Source organism: Cetorhinus maximus, chromosome 5 (assembly GCF_964194155.1).
Source record: "Cetorhinus maximus chromosome 5, sCetMax3.hap1.1, whole genome shotgun sequence".
In the NCBI taxonomy this organism is placed as follows: domain Eukaryota; kingdom Metazoa; phylum Chordata; class Chondrichthyes; order Lamniformes; family Cetorhinidae; genus Cetorhinus; species Cetorhinus maximus.
In genome coordinates this window covers 58,343,989-58,368,295 of record NC_135883.1, presented here as the reverse complement: position 1 = coordinate 58,368,295, position 24,307 = coordinate 58,343,989, and the positions used below count along the sequence as shown (strand labels likewise).

Below are 24,307 nucleotides of genomic sequence, written 5' to 3'. Positions count from 1 at the left end.
AATGGGCAGCAATGTGACCAATCCAGCTTGGGAAGCTGTGGCAGCGGTGGTCAGCGCCAATGCCCTTAAGAGGAGGACAGCCATCCAGTGCCGCAAGAGGATGAACGATCTCCATTCCGCCAAAATAATTCTTTTCATCACTCTCAACTCTCACACACACACAAACCCATCACACATAAACAGGGCCCTCACTCACTGCCAGTTCAAGGGACTCACTCTCATTCACTCTCTCACACACACACACACACACACACACTGTCATTGTCCTTATCCCGTCCATGGGACCACTCATCCAACACACAGGCCAGGCATACTTACCATCTGAAAAAACTCAGCAGGTCTGGCAGCATCGGCGGAGAAGAAAAGAACGTTTCGAGTCCTCATGACCCTTCAACAGAACTGAGTAATATTAGGAGAGGGGTGAAATATAAGCTGGTTTAAGGGGGGCGGGGGGGAGAGAGAAGTTGCAGCGGGGGAGGGAGTGGTTGTAGGGACAAGCAAGCAGTGATAGGAGCAGATAATCAAAAGATGTCACAGACAAAGGAACAAAGAGGTGTTAAAGGTGGTGATATTATCTAAGAGAATGTGCTAATTAAGAATGGATGGCAGGACACTCAAGGTACAGCTCTAGTGGGGGTGGGGTGGAAAGACTGACAGGGCATTACAGGTACAGATTTAAAAATAATGGAAATAGGTGGGAAAAGAAAAATCTATATAAATTATTGGGAAAAACAAAAGGGAGGGGGAAGAAACGGAAAGGGGGTGGGGATGGAGGAGGGAGTTCAAGATCTAAAGTTGTTGAATTCAATATTCAGTCCGGAAGGCTGTAAAGTGCCTAGTCGGAAGATGAGGTGCTGTTCCTCCAGTTTGTTTTTCCAGTTTCAAACTGGAGGAACAGCACCTCATCTTCCGACTAGGCACTTTACAGCCTTCTGGACTGAATATTGAATTCAACTTTAGATCTTGAACTCCCTCCTCCATCCCTACCCCCTTTCCGTTTCTTCCCCCTCCCTTTTTTTTCCAATAATTTATATAGATTTTTCTTTTCCCACCTATTTCCATTATTTTTAAATCTATACCTGTAATGCCCTGTCAGTCTTTCCACCCCACCCCCACTAGAGCTGTACCTTGAGTGTCCTGCCATCCATTCTTAATTAGCACATTCTCTTAGATAATATCACCACCTTCAACACCTCTTTGATCCTTTGTCTGTGACATCTTTTGATTATCTGCTCCTATCACTGCTTGCTTGTCCCTACAACCACCACCCGCCCCCCCACAACTTCTCTCCCCCTCCCCCCCCCAACCTTAAACCAGCTTATATTTCACCCCTCTCCTAATATTACTCAGTTCTGTTGAAGGGTCATGAGGACTCGAAACGTCAACTCTTTTCTTCTCCGCCGATGCTGCCAGACCTGCTGAGTTTTTCCAGGTAATTCTGTTTTTGTTTTGGATTTCCAGCATCCGCAGTTTTTTGTTTTTATACTTACCATCTGACCTGGCAGGCATCCTGCTTACACTTTCTCCATCTCTATTCATGCAGGACAAGCTGGCACACAACAAGAGGGAGAGGTCGCAGTGGTGGAATGCTTGAAATCAAAGTCCTCATGGACTTTGAAAACAGAGCCATCCAGCTTGCCGGCGTGGATCTGGACCGGTCCTGTGCTGATGGTGAGGTTGGCGCTGCTTGACCAAGTGGGGAACCAGCAGTGCAACATCCATCAGACGACCATGCTGTGAGTGATGTGTCCTGTTTCACAGGCCACTGCCATGCACTAATTATTTCTTCTTGCTTTCGCAGGCACATCTGGGAAACAGCTGACAGAGTCCATGACCCAGGGCCTCCAATCAAGCCCCGAAGAAACCTCTGAAGAGGAATCTGTAGGCACCCCCCCGAAGTCCCGTCACAGCACTCACCCTCCACCAGCGCAGAGACACACACCTTGGTGGGACCTAGCTTCAGAGTAGCCTCAGGATCACAATCTGATGAGCACATCGCACTGACTGATCTACAGCAGACGGCAGCAGGGACTTCCCAGGTGTCCGGCACTCGGGGGACTGCTGGAGGCCAGAATGTTGCTGAGTCCGAGTCAGATGATGAGCCTCTGGACTCGGTCACGTCACAGTTGCTGGGGCTGCAAAGGCAAACTCGGGAACATCAGGAAGGGATGACTGCTGCACTCCTCAGATTGCAAGGCACGATGGAGGAGTTCATCTGCCTTCAGGCTGAGGTGATAGCGCCGGCATGCCAACGTACCGAGGTCAACACTGGTAGGGTGACAGCCACCATGGAGACCCTGGTCCAGGAAATCAGTCATGAACCGTTTTGCAGGCTGCACTCCATCGCTGATGCCATAACTGGCCTCCAACAATTGTGTACGTGAGAGGGGTGCTGGGCAGCTCTATCTCACTCCAGCTACCCCTGCTCCTCAAGAAGTCAGCCTAGGGCCCCCGGGCACCCATAGGGAGGAGGATCCGCAGGTGCAGACTTCGGGAGTGTCCGGCCAATCTGACTCCGCTCTTCCTGTGACCTCAGAAGATCCAGCTCCACAGGCCGAAGAGGATGCCACTGCCACACAGCAGGACCCTGAAAGCAGGCCGGGGTCCTCCAAGTCTCAGCCCACTAGATGACGACCGCAAAAGTCATCACAGACAGGGCAGCGCAGTCAGCAGGCTGCCTCCACCTCTGCTGTGGATGTCTGGGGAGCACGCAAGTCGTAGCAGCAGGGTTAGGAGAGTTAAAGAGAATTAGCTGCACATCCTGGGCACTGGTGTTAACCACTTGTACACACTGTTCACTATTGTCAATAAACTCCCAAGAATGTCTCCCTGCCTATGGCTCCTTGTTCTGATGAGCAGTGTTCTTATCACTCAGATGTGAAACATTTCTGCACAAGATAAAGGCAGGTGTCTCAGTCCAGGGCCTCTTCCCTGTGCTCTGTGTGGCTTTCAGACCGGTGATGGTCCAGCCTCACATTCCCTGGAAACATTACTGATGCCTGCACCACGGTGGTGCTTGTTGTTGCTGCCAGAATGTAGTGGGCAGGCGGTCACAGAGTTCCCTCATTCTGTCTGTGTGCTCTCTGCATCTTTAAGGTGGGGCTCGCACCCATCTCTTCAGCATCTGTGACCACTGATGCTGTGCTCCAGCTGCTGAAGAGCTCAGATGCTGAAGGTGGACAAAGCATCAGAACTTCTAAAGTTTCATGTCTACATCTCTATGATATGACCCTGTTCATGGAGCGCAAGCGAGCTGCCTTTGGCCAGACAGGAGTCAGACATTCTCAGAGGCTATGTGAAGATTTATGGAGTGTCCTCACTGCATGTCGCCATCATCCTCCTGCAATTGAGTGACTATTAGGGCCTCCACTGTGTCTCCATGACAGGAGCATTATCACAGAGGGTATGTGCACTGCCATAAGCCAGATTGGAATCAAACATTCACAAATACAATGTGAGAAACTATGGGGTCACCTCACTGCACGTCGTCATCATCCTCCACAAATCTAACAGCTTGAGGGCCTCCTGAGCACGCCTGCCTTGTCTAGCCAATGCGAGGGCCTCATCCCCATCATCGTTGCAGCTCCTCCATCTCCTTCTCAGCTAGCTCATCTCCCCATTGCAGCATCAGGTTGTAAAGGGCGCAGCAGATGATGACAATGGGCGACACCCTCTTTGGACTATATTGCAGGGCTCCAACAGACCAGTCCAGGCACCAGAACCTCATCTTCAGCATCCTGATGATCTGCTCCACCAAGTTGCGAGTTGCAGCATGAGCCTCATTATACCGTCACTCTGCTGCAGTCTGAGGCCACTGCATGTGTGTCATCAGCTACGTCCTCTGTGGGTAGCCCTTGTCCCCAAGGAGCCAACCCTGCAGCTTCTGTGGATCCTGGAAGACTCCAGGGATCTGTGACCAACTGAGGATGTAGGCATTGTGCACGCTCCCTGGAAACAGTGCGCAGACCTGCAGGATGCGTTTCTGGTGGTCGCATACTAGCTGCACAGTGAGTGGAAGCCCTTGTATAGTGACGGAGACCTGGGTGCCACATGGGTGCAGTCAATCGTACCCTGAACCTATGGGAATCCCAAGATCAGGGTTAATACAATTACCCTTGCATCCTGGCTGTCACTGTCCCAGGCGAAATGCATTAGGTTGTATGCCCTTGAGAAGATGGCATCCGTGACCTCATGGATCCATTTGTGGGTGGCAGATTGTGACATCCCACAGAGGCCACCTGTGGAGCCCTGAAAGGAGCCACTGGCATAGAAATTGAGCATCACGGTCATGTTCACAGCCACTAGCAGTGCATACCCTCCATGTCACCAAATCCTGCAGTAAGTGGCAAATGTGAGCAACCAGGTCCCTTGACATGCGCAGTCATCAGCGACACTGGTTCTCAGTCATCTGCAGGAATGACAGGCGGCGTCTGTAGACCCTGGATGTCGCTAGGCGCCAACCAGCCACGGCTCGCTGTTGCTCCTGGGCAGCATGTGCGGGAGCCCCCGCTGCCCCTTCTTCTTGAGGTTGCTGCTCCTGCCTTTTTGCGCAGCCAGGAGCCTCAGTCATTCTTTCCTCCGTCTTCTCTGTCCTCTGTAGCCCATCAAGCGTTCACCAGGCTCCATGCTGTTGATGTGGTCCTCCTGTGGCATGAGAGAGAGAGAGTGACATAGTTAACATGGGTGTACTTAGCACCTTTCTTGGCCCTGTGTGACGGCCCCTTAACGCTTTCTGGAGAGTGCTGGCTTCCCCTCGGATGGCCACAGATGAGTGCGCTGCATGGCTGTCCTGTCAGCCCCTGGGGGAGACTGCTCCTAATCAGATTGCTGTGAGCACCTCCAGCAGTGACTGCTACATAGCCAAAGTTGTCAAGGAGATTGTACGTGTGCAGTCCAACTGCTCCGTGGTCCAGTAAAGTGGTCGCAGACTTGCAGTCTGTGCCAGAGGTGGGGGAGGGGGCATAAGGCCTGGAGCGCTTGGTGGCACTTTGGTGCCTCTGTGTTGCTTGCGTGGGCAGGCAGTCTAGGAGCCTGACCCCAATTATATCACTGGGGCTGTGCCTGAACTGTCTCAGTTGCAGAGGAATGGTCAGTTTATACAGCTGACCCTACTGTGTGGCCACTTCCCTTGCCTACCCTGCCCGTGCGGGCTCCCCCCCCCCCCACCGCGATTTCTTGTGCATAGGATTCAACACTAGGGCAGCAGTTGCCCCCCCCCACCAACAGCACTTCACTCCGGCCCCCCAGCACCCCCGGAGCCTGCAAAGCAACAGGCGACCCTGGCGAGCTCTACAGAACGATACTGTTCACTCACCTCCAGTTCCCCCAAAGTGAAGGCTGCCATGTGCTGTTGTGAAACACGTCGACATGCTTTTCTGCCGACGTGGACGGACGATCCAGCGGGGGTCTAAGAGGCTGGCGGGATGGCCTTCTGATATATTACAATGAGCTCCCCTACGACTGTTGGCTGGAAACGTGGCCTGTCGTTGGCGGGCTGAGTGGACGATCACGACCTGCCTTCCTGCCTCGTGAAACCAATCGCGCCATATTGTCTGCACATGCCACCTATCATGCCCGCTGCCAGTGGGCATGGAAAATTCCATCTGGCTCAGAGGAAGGGATATTACCCACCTCACCACAAGATCTGCACATGGAACTATAGTTGATCTTAATTATGCCACTTTTTTTTTGGACAAGTTCTGACAAGTCACCAGCTTAGCAAGCATTTTGTACAAAATAAACATGGGAAGAAACATTATGATAACATGCCAGTGCTGCACGTTTACCTTTTTTTGGCACAATTCATTATATATTGTATGTATTAAGTGTGAAAATATTCTACAAAAGTATTATTGAGAACATGTAGGGAGTACGGTGTTCAATTTTCATCTATATGCAGGAAAAAGATAGGAGAATTCAAAGGGTGACACAATCCATGTCATATTTTAAATTATGGAGGCACGAAGAGCTGATAGCTAAATACATGCAAATTATCTTTTACAGGGAAAAGATTAGGGGCAGGCAGAATAATGTAACAATCTAAATGTTTAAGGAAGGAGATTCTTAGATACTTTTGGGGTGAAATACTGCTGTTTCAATAAAAGTATAACTTGTTTGACATAGATGCATGAACATAGTGCACAAAGAAACCATGGAAACGCTTTGCCATGTCGGTCATTAATATCTCAGCATAATTTCAACCCCTTTGCACATAGTCAGAGGCAAAGAGGTTAAGGAAATTATGAATTTAAGTTAAGCATTTGTTAATTTGAAAAGGAAACAAGCAGGCAACATCAGCGTGCAATGTAATAATACACTTCAATGTAATTGATGGCATGTCTTCAGCTTGTAGACAAAATAAGGGCTGTAAAATACTTTCCTTAAAGACAGTGCCCCTTTATGGAATACAATCTACAGATTTAGAATGGTTAATTTATGAGTAAATGCAGTTCTGTGATGGCACTCAAAATTGGATAGATTCTGGATTCAAAAGGTAATAAAAGGCTAATGGAATTGGTACAGGACATAAGGGAGATGAAGAATAGTCACTGCATATTTTGAAAGTGCATCCAAAGCTCAGATTGATTGCTTGAGTAGAGTTTTGCAGGTCCTACATTCTGTTGTTCTTATGATGAATGTAAAAGAAAGAATTCCATTTATGTAACAGTTTTCATGACCTCTGGATGTTCCAAATATTAAGTAAAGTTCAGTGACTAGCATGAAATGCAGCAGCCAATGTGCGCATAGCTAGCTCCCACAAACAGCAATGAAACAAATGTGCAGATCATCTGTTTTAGGTGTTGGTTCAGGTATAAATGTTGCCCAAGGCACCTTTGAATAGTGCCACGTGATCTTTCACATTCATCTGTGAAGGCATATAAGGCCCCAGTTTAATGTCTCATCTGAAAGCTGATGCCTCTGACAATGCGGCATTCCATCAGTGCTGCACTGGAGTGTCAACTTAGATTACATGCTGAGTTCTCTAGGGTGGGACTTGAACCGACAACCTTCTGACACAAAGGCAAGAGTGAGCTGTATGACGCTGTATGAACTGTATAGGTCCAAAGTGGGGCTATTTCTGCACAGCTGCTAAAGGCCTACTTGCCTCCTATCTTAATTGAACTTGTGTGAGGTTTGAAGATCATGAAGGAATATGCTTAAACAAATATTATAAAATATTTAATCATGGGGAATGTTAATGCAAACATCTTGCATTATGAAGTATGATTGTTTTTTTAAAAGAAGTGTAATTATCCATTCCTAGTTGTGTTTTCTCCCACAATCATAAGTGTCTAATCCACACTTTAGGAAGGACATCAAGGCCTTGGAAAGGGTGCACAGGAGATTTACCAGAGAAGTATCAGGAATGAAGGACTTCAGTTACGCCGAAAGTCTAGAGAAGCTGGGATTGTTCTCCTTAGAGCTGAGGAGGTATGGGGAGATTTGACAGGTGTTCAAAATCATGAATACTTTTGATAGAGTAAATAAGGAGAAATTGGCAGAAGGGTCAATAACCAGAAGGGACAGATTTAAAGTAATTGGCAGAAAACTGGGGGGAATTTTTTTTTAAACAACATATTATGATCTGGAATGCACTCTCTGAAAGGATGGAGGAAGAAGATTTGATAATTTTTTGAAAAGGAATTGGATATATACTTCAGAAGGAAAAAAATTGCAGATTTATAGGGAACAAGTAGGAGCATGGGAATATTTGGATAGCTCTTTGAAACATCTGGCAATAAGCCTCCTTCTGTGCTGTAAGATTCAATGGGATGAATTTTAACCAAAACAGCTGGATTTGGGTTGGATGATAAAATTTTAAAAATCTCAAAGCCGATCCCAATCTGCCCACATCAGGGTAATGGAGGTGGGGCAAGGTGTGTGGAGCCAACACATTCCCAGGGAACAGGTTGGCAATTTAAATATTTTAATGAGGCTGGCAGCCTCTAATTTAACCTACCCTGCAGGTTTAACCTTGGCCAGTTTCCTGGCCTGGCAGCTGAAGGCCAAAGTGAAGTGCCTTTACTGGGTCAGGAGGAGCAGGAGTGTTTTCCCCTGGTTCCCCAAGCTCCCCCCACATCCAACCCCTAGCGCTGAAATTGGGGGTTGTACTCCCCTCCCCACTCACTCCCAGCCATAGTTGCAGGCTTCCTACCTGGTCCAGAGTCGTCCTTTCTCCACTGAAAGCCAAGCCAATCAATCAGGCTGATTTCTGGGTAAGGAATAGGTCACGGCCAGAAGCTGTACTCCATGGAGTTAAAATTCTACTGAATGTATCCAAACTCAGAATCATAGAATGGTTACAGCAAAGGAGGCCATTCAGCCCATCGTGTCTATGCCGGTTTTCCAAATTATCAATTCATCTAGTGCCACACCCACACCTACCTTCCACCACACTCTCAGGCAGTGCATTCTAGGTCATAACCACTAACTGCGTGAAAAAGTTTCTCTTGTCTCCATTGCTTCTTTTGCCAATTACCCTAAATTCGTGATTTCTCATTGTCAATCCATCCATCAGTGGGAACAGTTTTTCCCTATCTACTCTATCCGGACTCCTTGTGATTTGAATACCTTTATCAAATCTACTCTCTGCCTTCTCTTCTCCAAGGAAAGCAGTCTCAACTTCTCCAATCTACCCACGTATCTAAAGTTCCTCACCCCTGGAACCATTCTCCCTCTGCAATTTGCTCCAGTCAATATCGGGGCCAATGACTCTAGATCAAGGGCCCAAACACTCCTTTCAAGTGAAGCAGCATTTCACTTGCACTTCCGTCAATTTAGTCTACTGCATTTGCTGCTCCCAATGCGGTTTCCTCTACATTGGAGAGACCAACCGCAGACTGGGTGACCACTTTGCGGAACACCTTCGGTCTGTCCGCAAGCATGACCCAGACCTCCCTGTCGCTTGCCATTTCAACACACCACCCTGCTCTCATGCCCACATGTCCATCCTTGGCCTGCTGCAATGTTCTAGTGAAGCTCAACGCAAACTGGAGGAACAGCACCTCATCTTCCGACTAGGCACTTTACAGCCTTCTGGACTGAATATTGAGTTCAACAACTTTAGATCATGAACTCTCTCCTCCATCCCCACCCCTTTTTTTTCCAATAATTTATATAGATTTTTCTTTTCCACCTTTTTCCATTATTTTTAAATGTATTTCCATCCATTGTTTTATCTCTACCTTTTAGCCTATTTCGATCCCTTCCCCCCACCCCACCTCCACTAGGGCTATCTGTACCTTGCTCATCCTGCTTTCTACCCTTAATGTCACCTATTAGCACATTTCTTAGCTAATATCACCACCGTCAACACCTCTTTGTCCTTTTGTCTATGACATCTTTTGGCAATCTCCACCTATCACTGGCCCTCTATCCAGCTCTACCTGTCCCACCCCCCTTAAAACAGCTTATATTTCACCTCTCTTCTACTTTTCCTTAGTTCTGTTGAAGAGTCATACAGATTCGAAACGTTAACTGTATTCCTCACCGCAGATGCTGTCAGGCTTGCTGAGTTTTTCCAGGTATTTTTATTTTTGTTTTGGATTTCCAGCATCTGCAGTTTTTTGCTTTTATCTTGATTCTAGATCAGTATGTGCACTGAATTACTGGAGCCATTTTAGACAGAATCAAAATACTGCAGTCATTAATTCCCACACAATAAACATTCAGAACCAAATATCTCTATACTTGGTCAACATCAACCTGACCCCAGATATGTTTCAATTTTGTGATTAATTGCTGCCAGTACCTTCACTAGTCAGACATTAGCAAAATATATGTCTTGTCCCAGAACAGCACATCTTTTCATTCAGGGTTGATATTCAAGTTATGGATATGAAACTACTGGCACTGAGCTACTGCAATCAGTTCAAATGTCAGGAAAACATATTCTCATTATGTCAGGTAAAAGCCATGGTGATTTCTCATGCAAGTGTAAGACAACCTGAGCTCACCATTAGTGACAGATTAAGCTCATTGCATGGAAACAAGGCCCAAGATATGCATATCTCAGTGAACTTTGAAGACACATGTTGCCAACCACTGCCTTGTCTTATACAGATGAAAGAACCATCAGTACTAATGGAATTACCATTGTTGTGTTGACCGGTCTAAATCAGTGGTAAAAGTACACAATATTTAAAATCTCACATCTAGTGCGTGTTATCCCATTGTGCATTTCAGAGGCATCATATCTAAATAGTGTGGTTTCATAATTAAACTGCAAGACTTCAAGGGATCGAGCCTGAAAAAAGTATCACACGTCATTCCATTACACATACCACAAATTGTGATTGCCTCAAATAGCAACTTGTCCTTTACATTGCCAAAAGAATATATCCAATTGATTTAAAAAAAAAATTCAAAGTAGTAAAAGAGATGTTTAAGCCTAATAGCAGAGAGCTCAGGTGAAAGGCAATAGAACCAAAGATGACATGAGGAGAAACTTTCTTTCACGGAATGCTAAGAATCAGGAAAGCACTGCCTGAGAGTGTGGTGGAGGCAGATTCAATCATTGAGAATTGGATAATTACCTGAAGTGCAATGGATGTATGAATCAGGCTTTGTGCCAAATGTCTAAACTGGATTAAGTACAGAATATGTTCCGAAACCACATGCTCAAACATAGTGAATTTGAGTGAATACAGACATTTCAAAATGTGATATACTCTGGATTCATTTGGATTCAGGTCTCTTGTTTAGCAAGGTGAAATAACAGCAGCTTTCATTTTCTTTGAATATATTGTTCGAAAATAGTGTTCCTGACCTGGATATCATATATTTTGATTGGAAATTCTAGTAGATCAGAGTGATCAACATACCAAGATCTGAAACAAAGTCTATTTGTGAATTGATTCTACACAATTCTAATCCAATGGGTATAAGAAATAAAATGGCATGGACATAAATTAAGGCTGCTGAAAAGAAATGACAAATACAAACTGCAAATAAAAATCATAAAATATCAGAGATCAATTAACATAGATGAGCAAGGGTTTACTTTTAAATATGTAAACAGAGAAGAGCTTGTAACATGTTACAGTTTATAGTTATTTCACTCATTTACTGGGTAATTACAAAAACAAATCACTATTTAGGATATTAATAATCCAGAAAATAGAATATACAAAGAAAATGTAATAAACATACAAAGATATAAAAGTTCAACACATTCAACACCAGAATTACGAAGTTGAGAAACATTTACGGAGGACCCTGTTTAACTTCAACTACAATGTACTTCAGAAAACAACTGCTTTCAGTATGATTCCAATGTACGTGGAATTTCTTTTTTACTTGGACATGTTTTGTTATGATGTCCTAAAAATTTTTAAAAACCTCTAAACATAATACAAGACATCTTTCATGGGTCATGGTAATAAATTTATTTGCATTTGATAAAATTGGTCCAATTAAAAAATACCTTAGGTAGAAATTAATTTTGGATGGTAGTGCCTATATCACATCAGCCACCCTTTAAATGCCCCATCCAATATTTAGTTACACGGACTTCAGTGGAACAAAATACAGAGTTAATGGAATACTGCTCCTTTTGTGCTACTGTCCAACTGGAATTTCTTCTTCACTGTCTTTATGGTACTTCAGCTATTTAAATACTATGACATGATTCGTTGTATAATAATGTCAAGCATTGAGCAGCAGAGAAAGCTTTCAGATGAAGTGTAGAAATCCTGGTTGACAAGAATTTATGTTATGAATACTTCTGGATTTTCAGGTATTAAGATTTTCTAACGAGATTTCCTATTTGAATTTCTACAATAGACACCTACCCAAAGACTATACAGCGCTATATACTTACTGAATATAAAGTGAGAACTGTCCATAAATTACACTTCTGTCTTACCTTTAGTGTTCTTTTTAGATAGGAGACCTTAGAATTCAATTGCTATCAATATCGGTGATAAGCATTTCTTTAAAATGGATCACAGATGGAGTTACTTAATCCGATTGGAAAATCTAATCTGTGGTCTTATAATAGAGGCTTAAGTCTTTTAGAATTTTTGTGATGAAATCTGAATGTCTGTTCAGAAAAACACACACTTTTAAACTTTGGCACATTGTAGCAGCATTAAGTGCTCCTGGTTCAGATACAGAAACAATCAGTCTACCGCAAAAGTATGACTTAGCCCAAGCACCGAAGGGCATTACTTATTGCAACATCTTCCAAACTTGCCACCTTTTGCTCTTAGGTGAGAACTTGTGCCAAATGGTCAGCATCAACTGGTGCATTCTCCATGGCAACACCTTTACCAATCATTACACTCTTCTCATACAGTATAAACTGTTGTTCCCTTTACATTTGGTATTCTTGCGAATTGTCCTGATGAGTGCAAGACAAAAAGCTTTGACAAAAATCTCTTTTTTCAGCAATACCACATGAGCAATATTACAAAATACCACCACAAAATTATCTGAATCATTACTTGATAGTTTGATCTTATGCCTACAGTAAATTGGTGAATTTCAAACATGTTTCACAGGATGGGGCAATGAAAATAAAAATGGGAGATAAAATGGGCTGCCATTTCATTATCATCCATTTTGCACCATTTCATAGAATCAAAATTATCCCCACTGATTCTATTTCAGATTTGGATTACAACAAAGATGGAGAAATACTATTGAACAGAACAGAATAAACATGGCATTAACCTAGGTTGCAGAAATAAGAGCAGCAGCTTTAAGATTAATTATTTTACAGAACACTGAGTTTGGTTAAGATTTTCTATCAACATTGCATCATGAAAAGGTATGGTTAGACCTACTTCGCAGATGTAATTGATGGCCAGGACATCTAGCCTGTAATAGTTCTTTTCAGTAAATTTTCCATCTAGCAATTTTTGACTTCAAATTTATTTGTGCTAACAGCATGGTGAGTGAAATGTAACACAGGTACCATCCCCTCCACCTTCTCTGGTCAGCTGCACACTTTCAGTTGTGATTTTTGGTTCAAATAATTCAAAGCCTTTCACTCTAGTTGCAGAAATAAAGTTATAAAACTGATGTTAAACATCATCTGCTTAACATGAAATTTAAAAAAATAATTTTTAAAATATAAATAAGATGCCCTATATACCTTCAGTCTTTGGTAGTAGTTGCAAAGCAAATTTTATGCAACGTTGATATGGTAGTTGGTGCTGTCTATACCAAAATAAACTTCAGCACCACTGAACAGTGTTACAGTATTAATTGTGGACTAAAGCTACTTCCAGGCCATGATTATTGAATAAAACACATTGCTTTTAAGTGCAAAGATAGATTGTTTGATTATAACATATAATAGTCAGTTTAATTCTGACTATTCAGAATTTTTCATTGAACAAAATACATTCCCTTAGCAAATTTCAAGTACCACATTACATACATTCTTTATGAGTACTGCAACAATTTAAGGGTATCTGCATACAATGGAATGATAGACATATATAAGCATATATATATGTATCTGTGTAACTCTGTTTCAAATCGTGCAGGATGCTATATAATTCATTTTCATAAAATTGCTCTTTTGAAGAAAACTAATTTTTCAGAGCACTGTACGTCTTCTAACGTGGGCTCATTATATTCTACCATTTGCATCAATATAAAGTTGAAAAAACTTGGACTTAATGTAAATTTTGGTGCCAGGTTAATTGAATCCAATTTAGCAAGGATCATCTTTAGTATGTACTTTTACAAATTTGCAGCTTCAAGCTCACTGTTGGTGAATGCAACTGGACCAACGGGGAAATTTAGTTAAAGAAAAACTTTTTAATGTCAATTGAGAGCTGATAGTTGGGTATCTGGTAACATTAACATTTAGCCAGCCTTTAGAAGCCTGTGAAGTGGAAATCTGCATGTGAATATATATACACACAGGAATATACAACATAGGTCTCCACTTCTCTGGCCATAGAACAGATTGATGTAGGAATAAGCAGTGTAACTCAGGTCTGTCAGTGCTGCCTCACTGTAAAGTGGTACTTGTGTAATGACACAGAAATTTAATCTGTTTTACCCCATGGTGCCTATTGACTGACTTTTTTTTGATGGTGATGTTGTTGGGGTGGTGGGGGATAGGTCAGTGGGATCTCTTCACGGTTGAGATGCCACACATACTAGTGGGAGACTGAAACCAGGCCAACAATATAGATATAATCACCTGATATCCATGCTAGACAGTTCTGCAGTACTCCAGGCCATTGTTGATGATTGATCATCCTGTCTGGCTTATTAACGTGGCCTGGAGGAATAAATCTGTCAATGGGTCCTCATAGCCTCCCTGCTCAGCTTCAAATAAATCTGCAAGCTAATGCCCTATTGGATAATGTAGTCTTGACTGAGAACAAGAAATGAGCATTCACCAAAGATGGATAACAATGTGATTTTAACTGGCTAACCTCTAGCAGTACTTCTGTAAACATTTGGAGATCCAAGTACCATGCTCTTACCTAGGTGTACCTAAAACTCTACCTATAGCTAAATGGATGTCTTCCTATAGGGAGAATGTGCATACTACATATTGGCCAAACAAACTCTGTGGTTATGGATTCATTAGGCGCTTGGTTTGGAAATGCTTATGTTTGATGATGGGTTTCTGCACATAAAACTAAACAATCAACTGGCAATATTTTGCATGGTTTCAATGACTTCATTCCTAAAAGCTATCCCTGTTTAATTTTAATATCCAAAATCAGACAGGGTGCTATGCAACTAAGTAGCTGATTTCTCACTTTGAAAGAGAAAAAAAAAATCACTTCCTTTAGTGCTCCCTATTAAACAGTACTTTTAGGCTGGGCAAGTCTGAACAACACATCAGAACTGGCGCAAAGAACCAGACAATATTCTGTACATTGTAACCACTAAACAAGCTGCATTGCAACAAGTGACACTGGCAGCAAATGAAACACAAACCATTATTAAAACTACAATACAGTTCTGTGAAATATCACTGAATAACGCTGATGCACTAAAGAAACATACTAATAAATAAAATTCAATTGTGTAAGATTGTGCTTCAATTCTTGACTGTAAAGCACATTGAGTGCATGATGAAATTTTAATTTGAACAGTTGAGAGAAATGCTGACCAGAATTCACCCTAAACTTTGTAATGTCATAACAGCAGACTAGGTGCAATACTCTGAGGCAACACCCTAAACAGATGTCAATTGCATCTGAAGCCAACTATGAAACCATGTCAGAAACATTACTGATGCACAGTGCCACAAACTTAAAGTAGCAATTTACTGATGTGAAAGTAAAAAAAAAACAATGACTGCTGGATATTTGAAATAGCACAAAAATGCTGTAATTGTTGAGCAGGTCACTCAGCATCTGACACTGCAGATTTGACTTCACTCTTTCAGATGCTGACTGACCTGCTCTGCATTGATTTTAATCTGTTTTAATGTTCCAGTGACAATTTTTCATGGAAAGTTTGATGTATTAAGTCGTTGCTAAGGCAATTTATGTTACATATTTATTGAGAGGTGTCCTAGTGCCCCACCTGGCACGGGAAGTATTCATTCATACCCAAAGAATCCAGTTTTATTTCAATTAAAGTGTACCATTCACTTTGGATAATAAACAATTATGAGGATTGCCCAGCGACACACAAAATAGATTTGCAAACCATCTTTTAAAATCAATGAAGTTTCAAACAAATTGTAAATAACAGTAAAATGCATACACTTGTTTTGTTGCAGTTTGTGCAAAAGTAGATAACTGGAAATATAGCTATTAGTAATGAGCATCTCCAGCTAACGATTAATTGTTTGCATTAAACGTACTAGCACTATAGCCGCAGTAGTAACAATGCCTGCAATGCAACTTACCTGCAAAATAACAGTAGAGGGTACTGCACTGGTCAGAAGTAGTATTAGATATGGCTTATAAAAAAATGCTGTTAAAAATAGTTCACCTAGCTGCTCAACTTGTAGAAGCAGATTTTAAATTTTAACAATCCTTTTGTAAACGTATAAATTTCAGTAGTTTACTCAGCAATATAATCCTTGTAACAATGATTTATTCTGGAAAACCAATCAATCTGTAACATTTGAAATGTCCACCAAAAAGTGGTAGGGAAGCTCCCTATACCTGCAGTGTTTGGTGATTTTGTATTTGGCAGATTTCTCATTTTATTTAAAGATGCTAGAAAATACACATCAGACAAACACAGGCCAGAGTACTGAGTTACAAAAATTGACCCACAAGTATTTTCCAACCAAGGAGTAGCCTACAGGGATTCCTCAGTGGGAAAAATGCTCAGTTTTCACAGCAGGAAGAGCTAGCAACAAGTTGAAATTCTCCAGAATAAAGCAGATCTTGGCGGAATGTGTCTCAGGATTGTGTTGGTAAACTTTTGAAACTTACTAATTTTCAAATAGGAATGAAATCTTTTTTTAAATACACATTTAGATCTTACAAACTGTTGAATGTTGGCAATGCAAATATTGATGGGCTGGTAAACTAACATCTTGTGAGCATTAAGAAGCTACAATACATGCTGTTCAAAATATGTAAGAACGTTTATGCATTTGCTGTATTATCTTACAAGATATATCCCAAAAAAGGATTGTAGATATCAAAAGAATTGATACTGACAAGGCCATTAACTCTTCATACATTTAACAATGGAATTTGCCAAATCATGACAGTCGAAATGGTTTCATCATGACGCTGTTGTTTGGACTTCTTGTTCAGTCGTTTATGTCCCTGACCTCCAGAGATGACCAAAACAGAACTCATCTTCATCTTCCTTGTCCTTTCATTGTCACTGTGTTTACCTTTACTTGAGACACTCGGGTCATTCAAGAACTCATAGATTGTGCTGTCCTCCGGGCCATGTTCCAGTGAGCTGGACTGTTGGGAGCAGGTCAGGGATCCTGTAGATGAAGATACACTGTTGTGTTGTACAACAGATACTAATGAGTCTCCAAGCCAAACCCCTCTGTCTTTGTTATTTGTATATGAAGAGCTTGAGTGTTCTGCCTGTGATCCAATATGGCCAGTCTTTTCTCCAGCTTTTTCTTCTACTGGAGATGACAGGCTTGTAAGTGATAGATTTTTGTTCATTAATGTGGCAGTGGCTGCAGCCATAGTGAGAAATCTGACTGGACCACAGTGTGCATGGTAGGATACCATTCCCCTTCCTGAGTGAACAAAAGGAACACTTGTGATGTTAAATGAATTCAAATTACGATGGAAGTAAAATACTTCAACAATAACCAGAAATAGCACTCAATTTTGGGTTAATTGAAACTATAAAAAGAAAGCAGATCAACACCTGTTGAGAAAGGCAATAGTGTAAGATATTGATATTAACAGGCCTGCTTGATTCACATAGGAGTTAAGAGAGACAGCATCATGAGGGGGAGAGGGAGAGAGACTGAACTCCCTTCTTTTCATTCCAGCTTTGCTATGTCCTTGTATTATAGAAACAAGGTTGGTATGTACTGGTTCGGTATTGTCTAATAATACACTTGGCTGAAAATACATAATATTTTAACTTTAAACAAAGTTATTTTCTGGCTCAGCTGCAAAGCATTGTAATGCTGAAGTGATACATTCTAAACATTGTTCCTCAGAAACCAATGTGAATGTCTAAGTGCAAATTTGATGAGTTGAAAATTGTACAGCATTAATGATAATTATCCTAAGCAGAAGAAAATCTTTGTGAATGTAGTTTGTTGTGAGCCAGTTAGAGCTATGCCAAATTGCATAGCTATCACACCAGTCTACTTATAGCAAAATATACTGACAAAATGAGAACAAACATAACCACCAGAAGTCTTCATTATGTACAGATATTCTAGGAACATTTTGACAAAATGTAACAAAAGAAATAGCAATCAAAATATAGGAAAAGATCACAATTGAGATGTGGCACTTATGGCTACTTTCTAGTGACCATAGATAAAAAATGAATGTGATTGCTGCCAATTAATTGATAATTGCAAATGTATATAGTTACATTAATTACTATGCTTTCTTGGAAAATAGTTTCTAATGTTTATACCACTGCCTCAGTTAGGAATTTAGTCAATTCTGTCATCAGTTATTTAAAGATAGATGGTGATAAATCCTCTGAAATCACCATTATGTTGAAAAACCTTCTAAACATGATATCCTAATCACACAAAAATATGACAGTTTTTATTGACAAGTTTTTCTCCAAATCATTCATTAGGTTCATTGCTAATGAATATTGAGCAGGCATCAATCGCTACCTGCTACTATTACCCAACAATTTTGAATAAATGGTTGCCTTGTTTACAACAGTTTTAATGTTAGGAGAATTGTAGTGATGCAACATATGCTGTATGCTGCAAAGCATTATTTCTTAGCAAAGCAACTATTTTGTATCACTTAATGTGAAATTGTCAGGTTTCACAGGAACATTGCAAATTAGGTGAGGCGGAATAGTAGGTAAAAACCTTCAACCATAAATGGAGATTGATTGTCAATGCAAGTTTTGGTGAAGAAAAACCTGGAAGACCATAAAGTTTCTAAGATAAGGGAAACTGCTGTTATGGCTGATGGTTGCGAACTATCCCACAAACACACTGGTAGGTGGCAGTAAACCTTTGTTTGCAAAACCACACAGAAGCTGGAGGGGTAAGAGAAGTGACAATGAACAGGACACTAGTTACTGGTAAAAATCAAAACAGAGGACGTAAGAATTTTGCAATCACAGATGAAGTCTCCACATCTATGTTTGGTGAAGCAAGCAAACAACGATTCTCAGAGATACGTGCTCAGCTCAATCGCTGATGGTGGTAGGTGACGCAAAAGTTCCTTCAGAAGGTACGCTATTTGGGAGTGTATTGATTAAGGGTATTAATGGAAGCTGTTTAACCACACCATTGCATAAAACTAATTTAAAATATAATTTAATTTCTGGTACTGTAACTGTGGGAGTTCTGTTGAAGTTGCCTATTAATGGTGCTGATTTCAAACTAGGGAATGATCTTGTTGGAGATAAAATCCTGCTGTCTCCAGTGTAGGGTTGCCAATCCTCCAGGATTGGCCTGGAGACTCTAGTAATTGAAGATCAATCTCCATCACACTGCTCTGTGCAACTGTGGAGGAAAATCATAGGGATATTAAAAACAGTAGGTTTTTTTTTGTCATTTTCTTTGAATATTTCTCTTTACCAGATCTAAAAATATTGAAAATGGGAACAAAAGACTGTTTGGCTGACAGTCAAGCAGCATCCAATTGGGTAGTGGATCCTTTTGCTTTCCAATTGGCATAGGAAGGCTGTGCGTCACAAGGATGAATGTGTTGGCTGACTAATGGCTGGAGCGTGGGGCAATTCATGCGATGAAATCCCCAGTTGGCAACCCTATGTCAGACAAGTCCCGTAAACTGGTAAAAGTTGAAAATGTATCAAATATATCAAGCGATATGCAGAAATCTGTAACTATCTGTAAGCCTATGTTAAAACTACAGTTCCAACCAAAGATATGTTCAAAAAGTCAGAAGCTCAAGCTGAAGTTAAAAGAACATTGAAACCTCAGATTGAGGACAACGTTACAAACAGCTGGAAACAAGTTGTAACTGTCTGGAATAGGCTTGCAGGCAAACCCTGAGCCACAGGTGTCAAAGCAGAATACAACAATGGCACTCCAGGCTGATGGAGAAACAGAGGAAGACACTGCTTTAAAGCAAAATGGCTTGGCTGTAACTAATGCGGATATGGTAGAGCTAATAAGTAGTATTCCAGTTCTTAGAACTTAAATTCAAACTTCAGAATGATGATGCTGTTGCATTTGTGAGAGAGGAGTTGGACAAAGTTCATGATGAATGGGGAAAAGAATTTAAAATGATTTGTGAACTGGCTAGAAAAGAGTATCAGGATTTTTTGACGAATCATCAACGTGACATTGATGAGATTCTTAAAACAGCGAAGGAGAACTGTAATCCTGTATTTAAACAGGAGGAGAACGATTCAGTTGTTTGGCTGGCTGAGACTTTCTTTACTGATCTGGACAATAAAAAAACTACAGCCATGGAAGAGCATGGAGATCTGGAGTTAAAACCTGAATAAAATGGTTCACAGACTGTGTTTTACATTGTCCTGTTAACAATGTAAAGTCTAATTATGAAGAACAACAACTGGACATGCTAAAGCCTCATGAGAAGAGGAGTTGTAACAGATGATTTTGTCTCAATTTACAGCTTACACCCAAGGGAATTCAAAAATCACAGGGCTTGCCAACAAGCAACAGTGTGTTTCTCCACAAAGTTACCCAGACTGAACCATTTGTTCCAACTTTTAACAAGAACACCAGAAAACTATAAAAACTATAAAATGAGAAGGGTGATATTCTGCAATGTACAACGGAAGATGAAGCCACTAGCAGTGAAAGATGAGAGCAAAAACATTAAATACTCATATAAGTTGGACTTTAAATTTTGTTACATGCAATTGTTGGGTTAACCCATGTAGGAGTGCAATGTGAATTGTGTACTTGTGAGATGGGACAAAAGGGAGGAGATTGATAAATATAGTGTGTGTAATAAATTAGTTGTTAATGAATTAATAATATTGTAGAATATTATAAGTTGTTATTTTTGGATAGTGTTTTTTGAAACTCATTCCTTCGGTGATGATTTTTCATCTTTTGGGCGGAGGTGTTATAACTTCAAACTTTATAAGATTGTTATGTTTTGGGGCTCTCTCTTTAATTTAGGGTAAATGGAGGAATGAAAGGGTTCATGTGACCTGCTCTGAATCCTACCCAACAAGCTTGGGTGGCTTGATTGTTAAAGGTAGGGTCCAGGTTGTTTTACTGGGAAGGTGGAAAAACCTGAAAACTGATCCTACAATATCTCAGAACCTCACAGACACAGTCAGTCTGCAGGAATCAGAGAGAGACACCCAGTCTCTATTGTTCACCATGCAGAGTGAGTGGGAGCTCAGACTTGGATTGGAGGGACCAAGTTAATGACGATTTAAACAAGGCTGGAAGATTTGCTTAGCTTTTGCTAGAGGAAGGAACCTCCAGGGTAACCCTCATCGTGAAAGACAATTTGAGAATTAGAAATTATCCAGCTGGAAAAGGAAAAAATAAAGCAATCCATTGGGAACTGAGAATAGTTTTGTACTGGTTCCACAAGAATAAAGTGTTCACTTAAGGGACAGAGTTAAGTATAACTGTGGGAGGGAGTCATTTTAAAAGTTAGATGGGAAAACTTTTCTGTAGTTTAGAGTATAAGTTGCCTATAGAAAGTGTTAAGTCAATGTTGCTTTTAGTTTGTTTGTTACAGTAATAATCTTATAGCTTGAAATCATGTGTGATCCTTCCAGTCAGTCACTGGAAATTCAAATATTTTTTTAAAAGTTATTGGTCTCTATGGGGATTATAACAAACGTGAGAGCACTTGTGACCTTCACTGATAATGCAAATGGTTCACTGCCTTTGTATGTATCCATTGACAAGATGGCACACCTCAGTCACAAACTTACATGCAAGCCTATGCATCTTCCTACACTGCTTATCCACCACGTTCAGGTAGCTGACTTTACAACAGTACTTGAGCTAAAATTTATGAGTTATGCACCTTATGTGTGGTCCATTTCAAGTCACTCTTTCTTCCTCATGCTTCACTGTGAAATATCCATCAATGGTATAATATACAAGCTCTTGGACAGAAAACCTCTCTGGGCCACTTGCCTCTTTCGCTGCTTTGCTAATGCTTCAAGCTCTTCCCCTTCATTAAGCTTACTAAATCAAACTCTGACCACAGAGGGCAAACATAACTCTGACCTGACAAGCTTCATTATTAATAATCTTAAATGATGCCTTTAAAAAAAAAAGCAGGAATTGCTCTCTTTCTTCAAGTCCTTTGCAGTTTTTCTGATCCCTTTCTGAAGGGGTGCAAATGCTAAGACCAGTGCTAAGCATGGACAAGTCGGCCCATAACTTCTGATCTCTGGGGCGTTGTACTCAGTTGGGGGGTATCTCAAAGATGCACTGGAGGAGCCCCCGCCCCCTGGAAGGCCCCATGTAAGGATTGCGCAGCAAGTGCCCGGGGAGTTCAAACTTCCATTGGGCAACTGCCCTAAACTGGGATCCATCCGATAATACGACTTAAATCGTAAACTTCAGATGGTTCCAATGTCTTACAGGATTTGTTAGCAAGGAAAAATCTTAGAAGAATTAAAACCACTTCTAACTCCTGGATTACTAGAGCATTGACCATCCCCAACCCCCACAGCATCACCCCCTCCCCGATCGCATGACTACCCCACCGACCTACACTTCCAATCAGCGCCCCAACTCCGACTACAGCCTAACGCTCTGACTACCCTCCCCAACCCCAGATAATTCCCCCAGCTATTCTCCCGACTAACCCCCCGACCTCCGACTGCCCTCCCAACCGCACCAACTACCCCACCACCCATCTCTTACCCAACTGCCCTCCTGACTATCCTCCCATCCCCCCAACTGCCCTCCTGATTACCACCGACCCCTGACTGTCCACCTGACTAACCCCCATGCTCACTGACAACTTGATTCCCCAAATGACTACCCAACTCCAACCGCAACCCCCTGCCCCCCACCCCCCCCCCCCCACCTCCCCCCTCCCCCCATCCATCCTGCCCACTTCCCTTGCACATACCTTCTCCTATGCTTCTCAAAGTGGCTGGACCTTTTAAACTTACCTGCTTTACAGCAGCTAGTGCCATGAAAAGAGGGGAGTGTCTTCCTTTCCCCTGACTCTACTGAAGGCCCTGGGAATCTGCTGCACTGCATTATTCTCACGCGGCCCAAGTCAGAAGGTCGGGCGAGAAAGGTGTGGCTGCATTTCAGTGTAAGTAAATAGGAGTGGAATGACAATCCAACTGGGATTGCCACTCCATGGAAGTTACGACCCAGCATCCGTTGCTGCTTACGTCTTGAAATCCCATCACGTTTTCCTTACAGTTACTATTTTGTTGACATTAGGAATGTTGGGAGCCGTAATATTTAGGATTATCAGCAAAGGCATTGTTAACCATACTCTGAATTTTGATTTGCATTAACTGTGTTAGGTTTCCTTCTCCTGAGTGTTAGTATCTTCTGAAAACCCCAAGTTTTCTCATTTGTTCAAACACCCCTACATATGATCTGTTTCCTCTATGATGTCTTAGCATTTGTCTATGCAATTGTTGGGTCATCTTTAGTGAAAGTTGCATACATATTGATACATCTATGTTCCAGTTTGCCTAGTTAAGTAGGCGGAACAACTTAGAATGGGTTTTCTAAATTCAAGATGCAGAGCCATGAATCCAATAAACACTGCAAACATTGGCAGGATGTAGTCCAACGCCTTATTAATTATTTAAGAATATAATTACTTGCTCTTTAATACTGCAGCTCTTCAGGGATCATTTCATTTCTGACAGGACTAGATTTCAGATATTCAGCTAAATCCATGCGTTTTATAGTCTAAAAGAGAAAGATGGCCTATTTGGCTGATTTTTCTTTCCCAGTGCTATTTTTGCTGATCTTCATAAAAAGAAACAAACCTGTCGTTCCATTGGCCTTTTTCCCCTCTAACATTGTGACCAACATTAACTTTTATCCTCACCCAATCTTTATGATCTGTCAGTCTAGAAAGATTTTCCTCTCATCATTCAGAAAATGCATTTCCCCAAATACAGTGCAACCTCACCACCCTCTTACCCATTGTCTGCCTTTCCTCCCTGGAAATTTACTGTTCGTCTTATAACCAAGAAAGGTAATCTCTCAAACTCTACCAGTTATCCTATTATTGCTATTTTCTAAAGTTTTATGGCAGGTGCTATTAACTCTCAAATTATGCATCGCTTTAAAAGTTCTGCCTTAATCCATGATTATCAGTCTGGTTTGTGGCATGGCCATTTACCAGCAATCTTGTTGCCTATGGTGCACACCTCTGAAATTTTACTTTGAAAGTAAATTTTACATTGAACAACCTCAGACAACGTGCTTCTAAATAAGTTACGGTCATATGAATTTCCACTGGAATTATATATGTACTAAGCCAATTTTTTCTCAAATTGTTCTCTGTGTGCTTTAGCTCAGTGATGTCCAATACAAATAGCTGAGGTGAAGCTATAATAAGTGGCCCTGTTTTAGCCATTCTAATTTTATTAGAAAATAGCTCACAGTCGAGCAGTTTCAATTGGTATTTTGGCTTCATCAGAGTGATTCCTGAGAATGGTGACCCACACGAAATAGGCCAGACGAGCTCCTGTTCTCCATCTGGAAAGTGAAGAGACTCTTAATTGGATTCCAGAAACTGAACTGGACTAGCCATATAAATACTGT

At 41.5% G+C, this 24,307-nt stretch overlaps 1 protein-coding gene and 1 long non-coding RNA gene across 4 annotated transcripts in view; one reads left to right on the top strand and one right to left on the bottom strand.

Annotated features, from left to right (window-relative positions):
- LOC144680666 (uncharacterized) overlaps positions 1-24,307 on the top strand; it is a 475,346-nt gene that overhangs the window by 249,441 nt on the left and 201,598 nt on the right. The window lies entirely within an intron of this gene.
- Positions 13,754-24,307, bottom strand: part of arhgef10 (Rho guanine nucleotide exchange factor (GEF) 10) — a 340,903-nt gene continuing 330,349 nt past the window's right edge. For all 3 annotated transcript variants that reach the window (XM_078541897.1, XM_078541898.1, XM_078541899.1), the window contains one exon: positions 13,754-17,155. In XM_078541897.1, the coding sequence (XP_078398023.1) occupies positions 16,623-17,155 (533 nt within the window). In that variant the 3' untranslated portion in view covers positions 13,754-16,622. The remainder of the gene's footprint in view (positions 17,156-24,307) is intronic.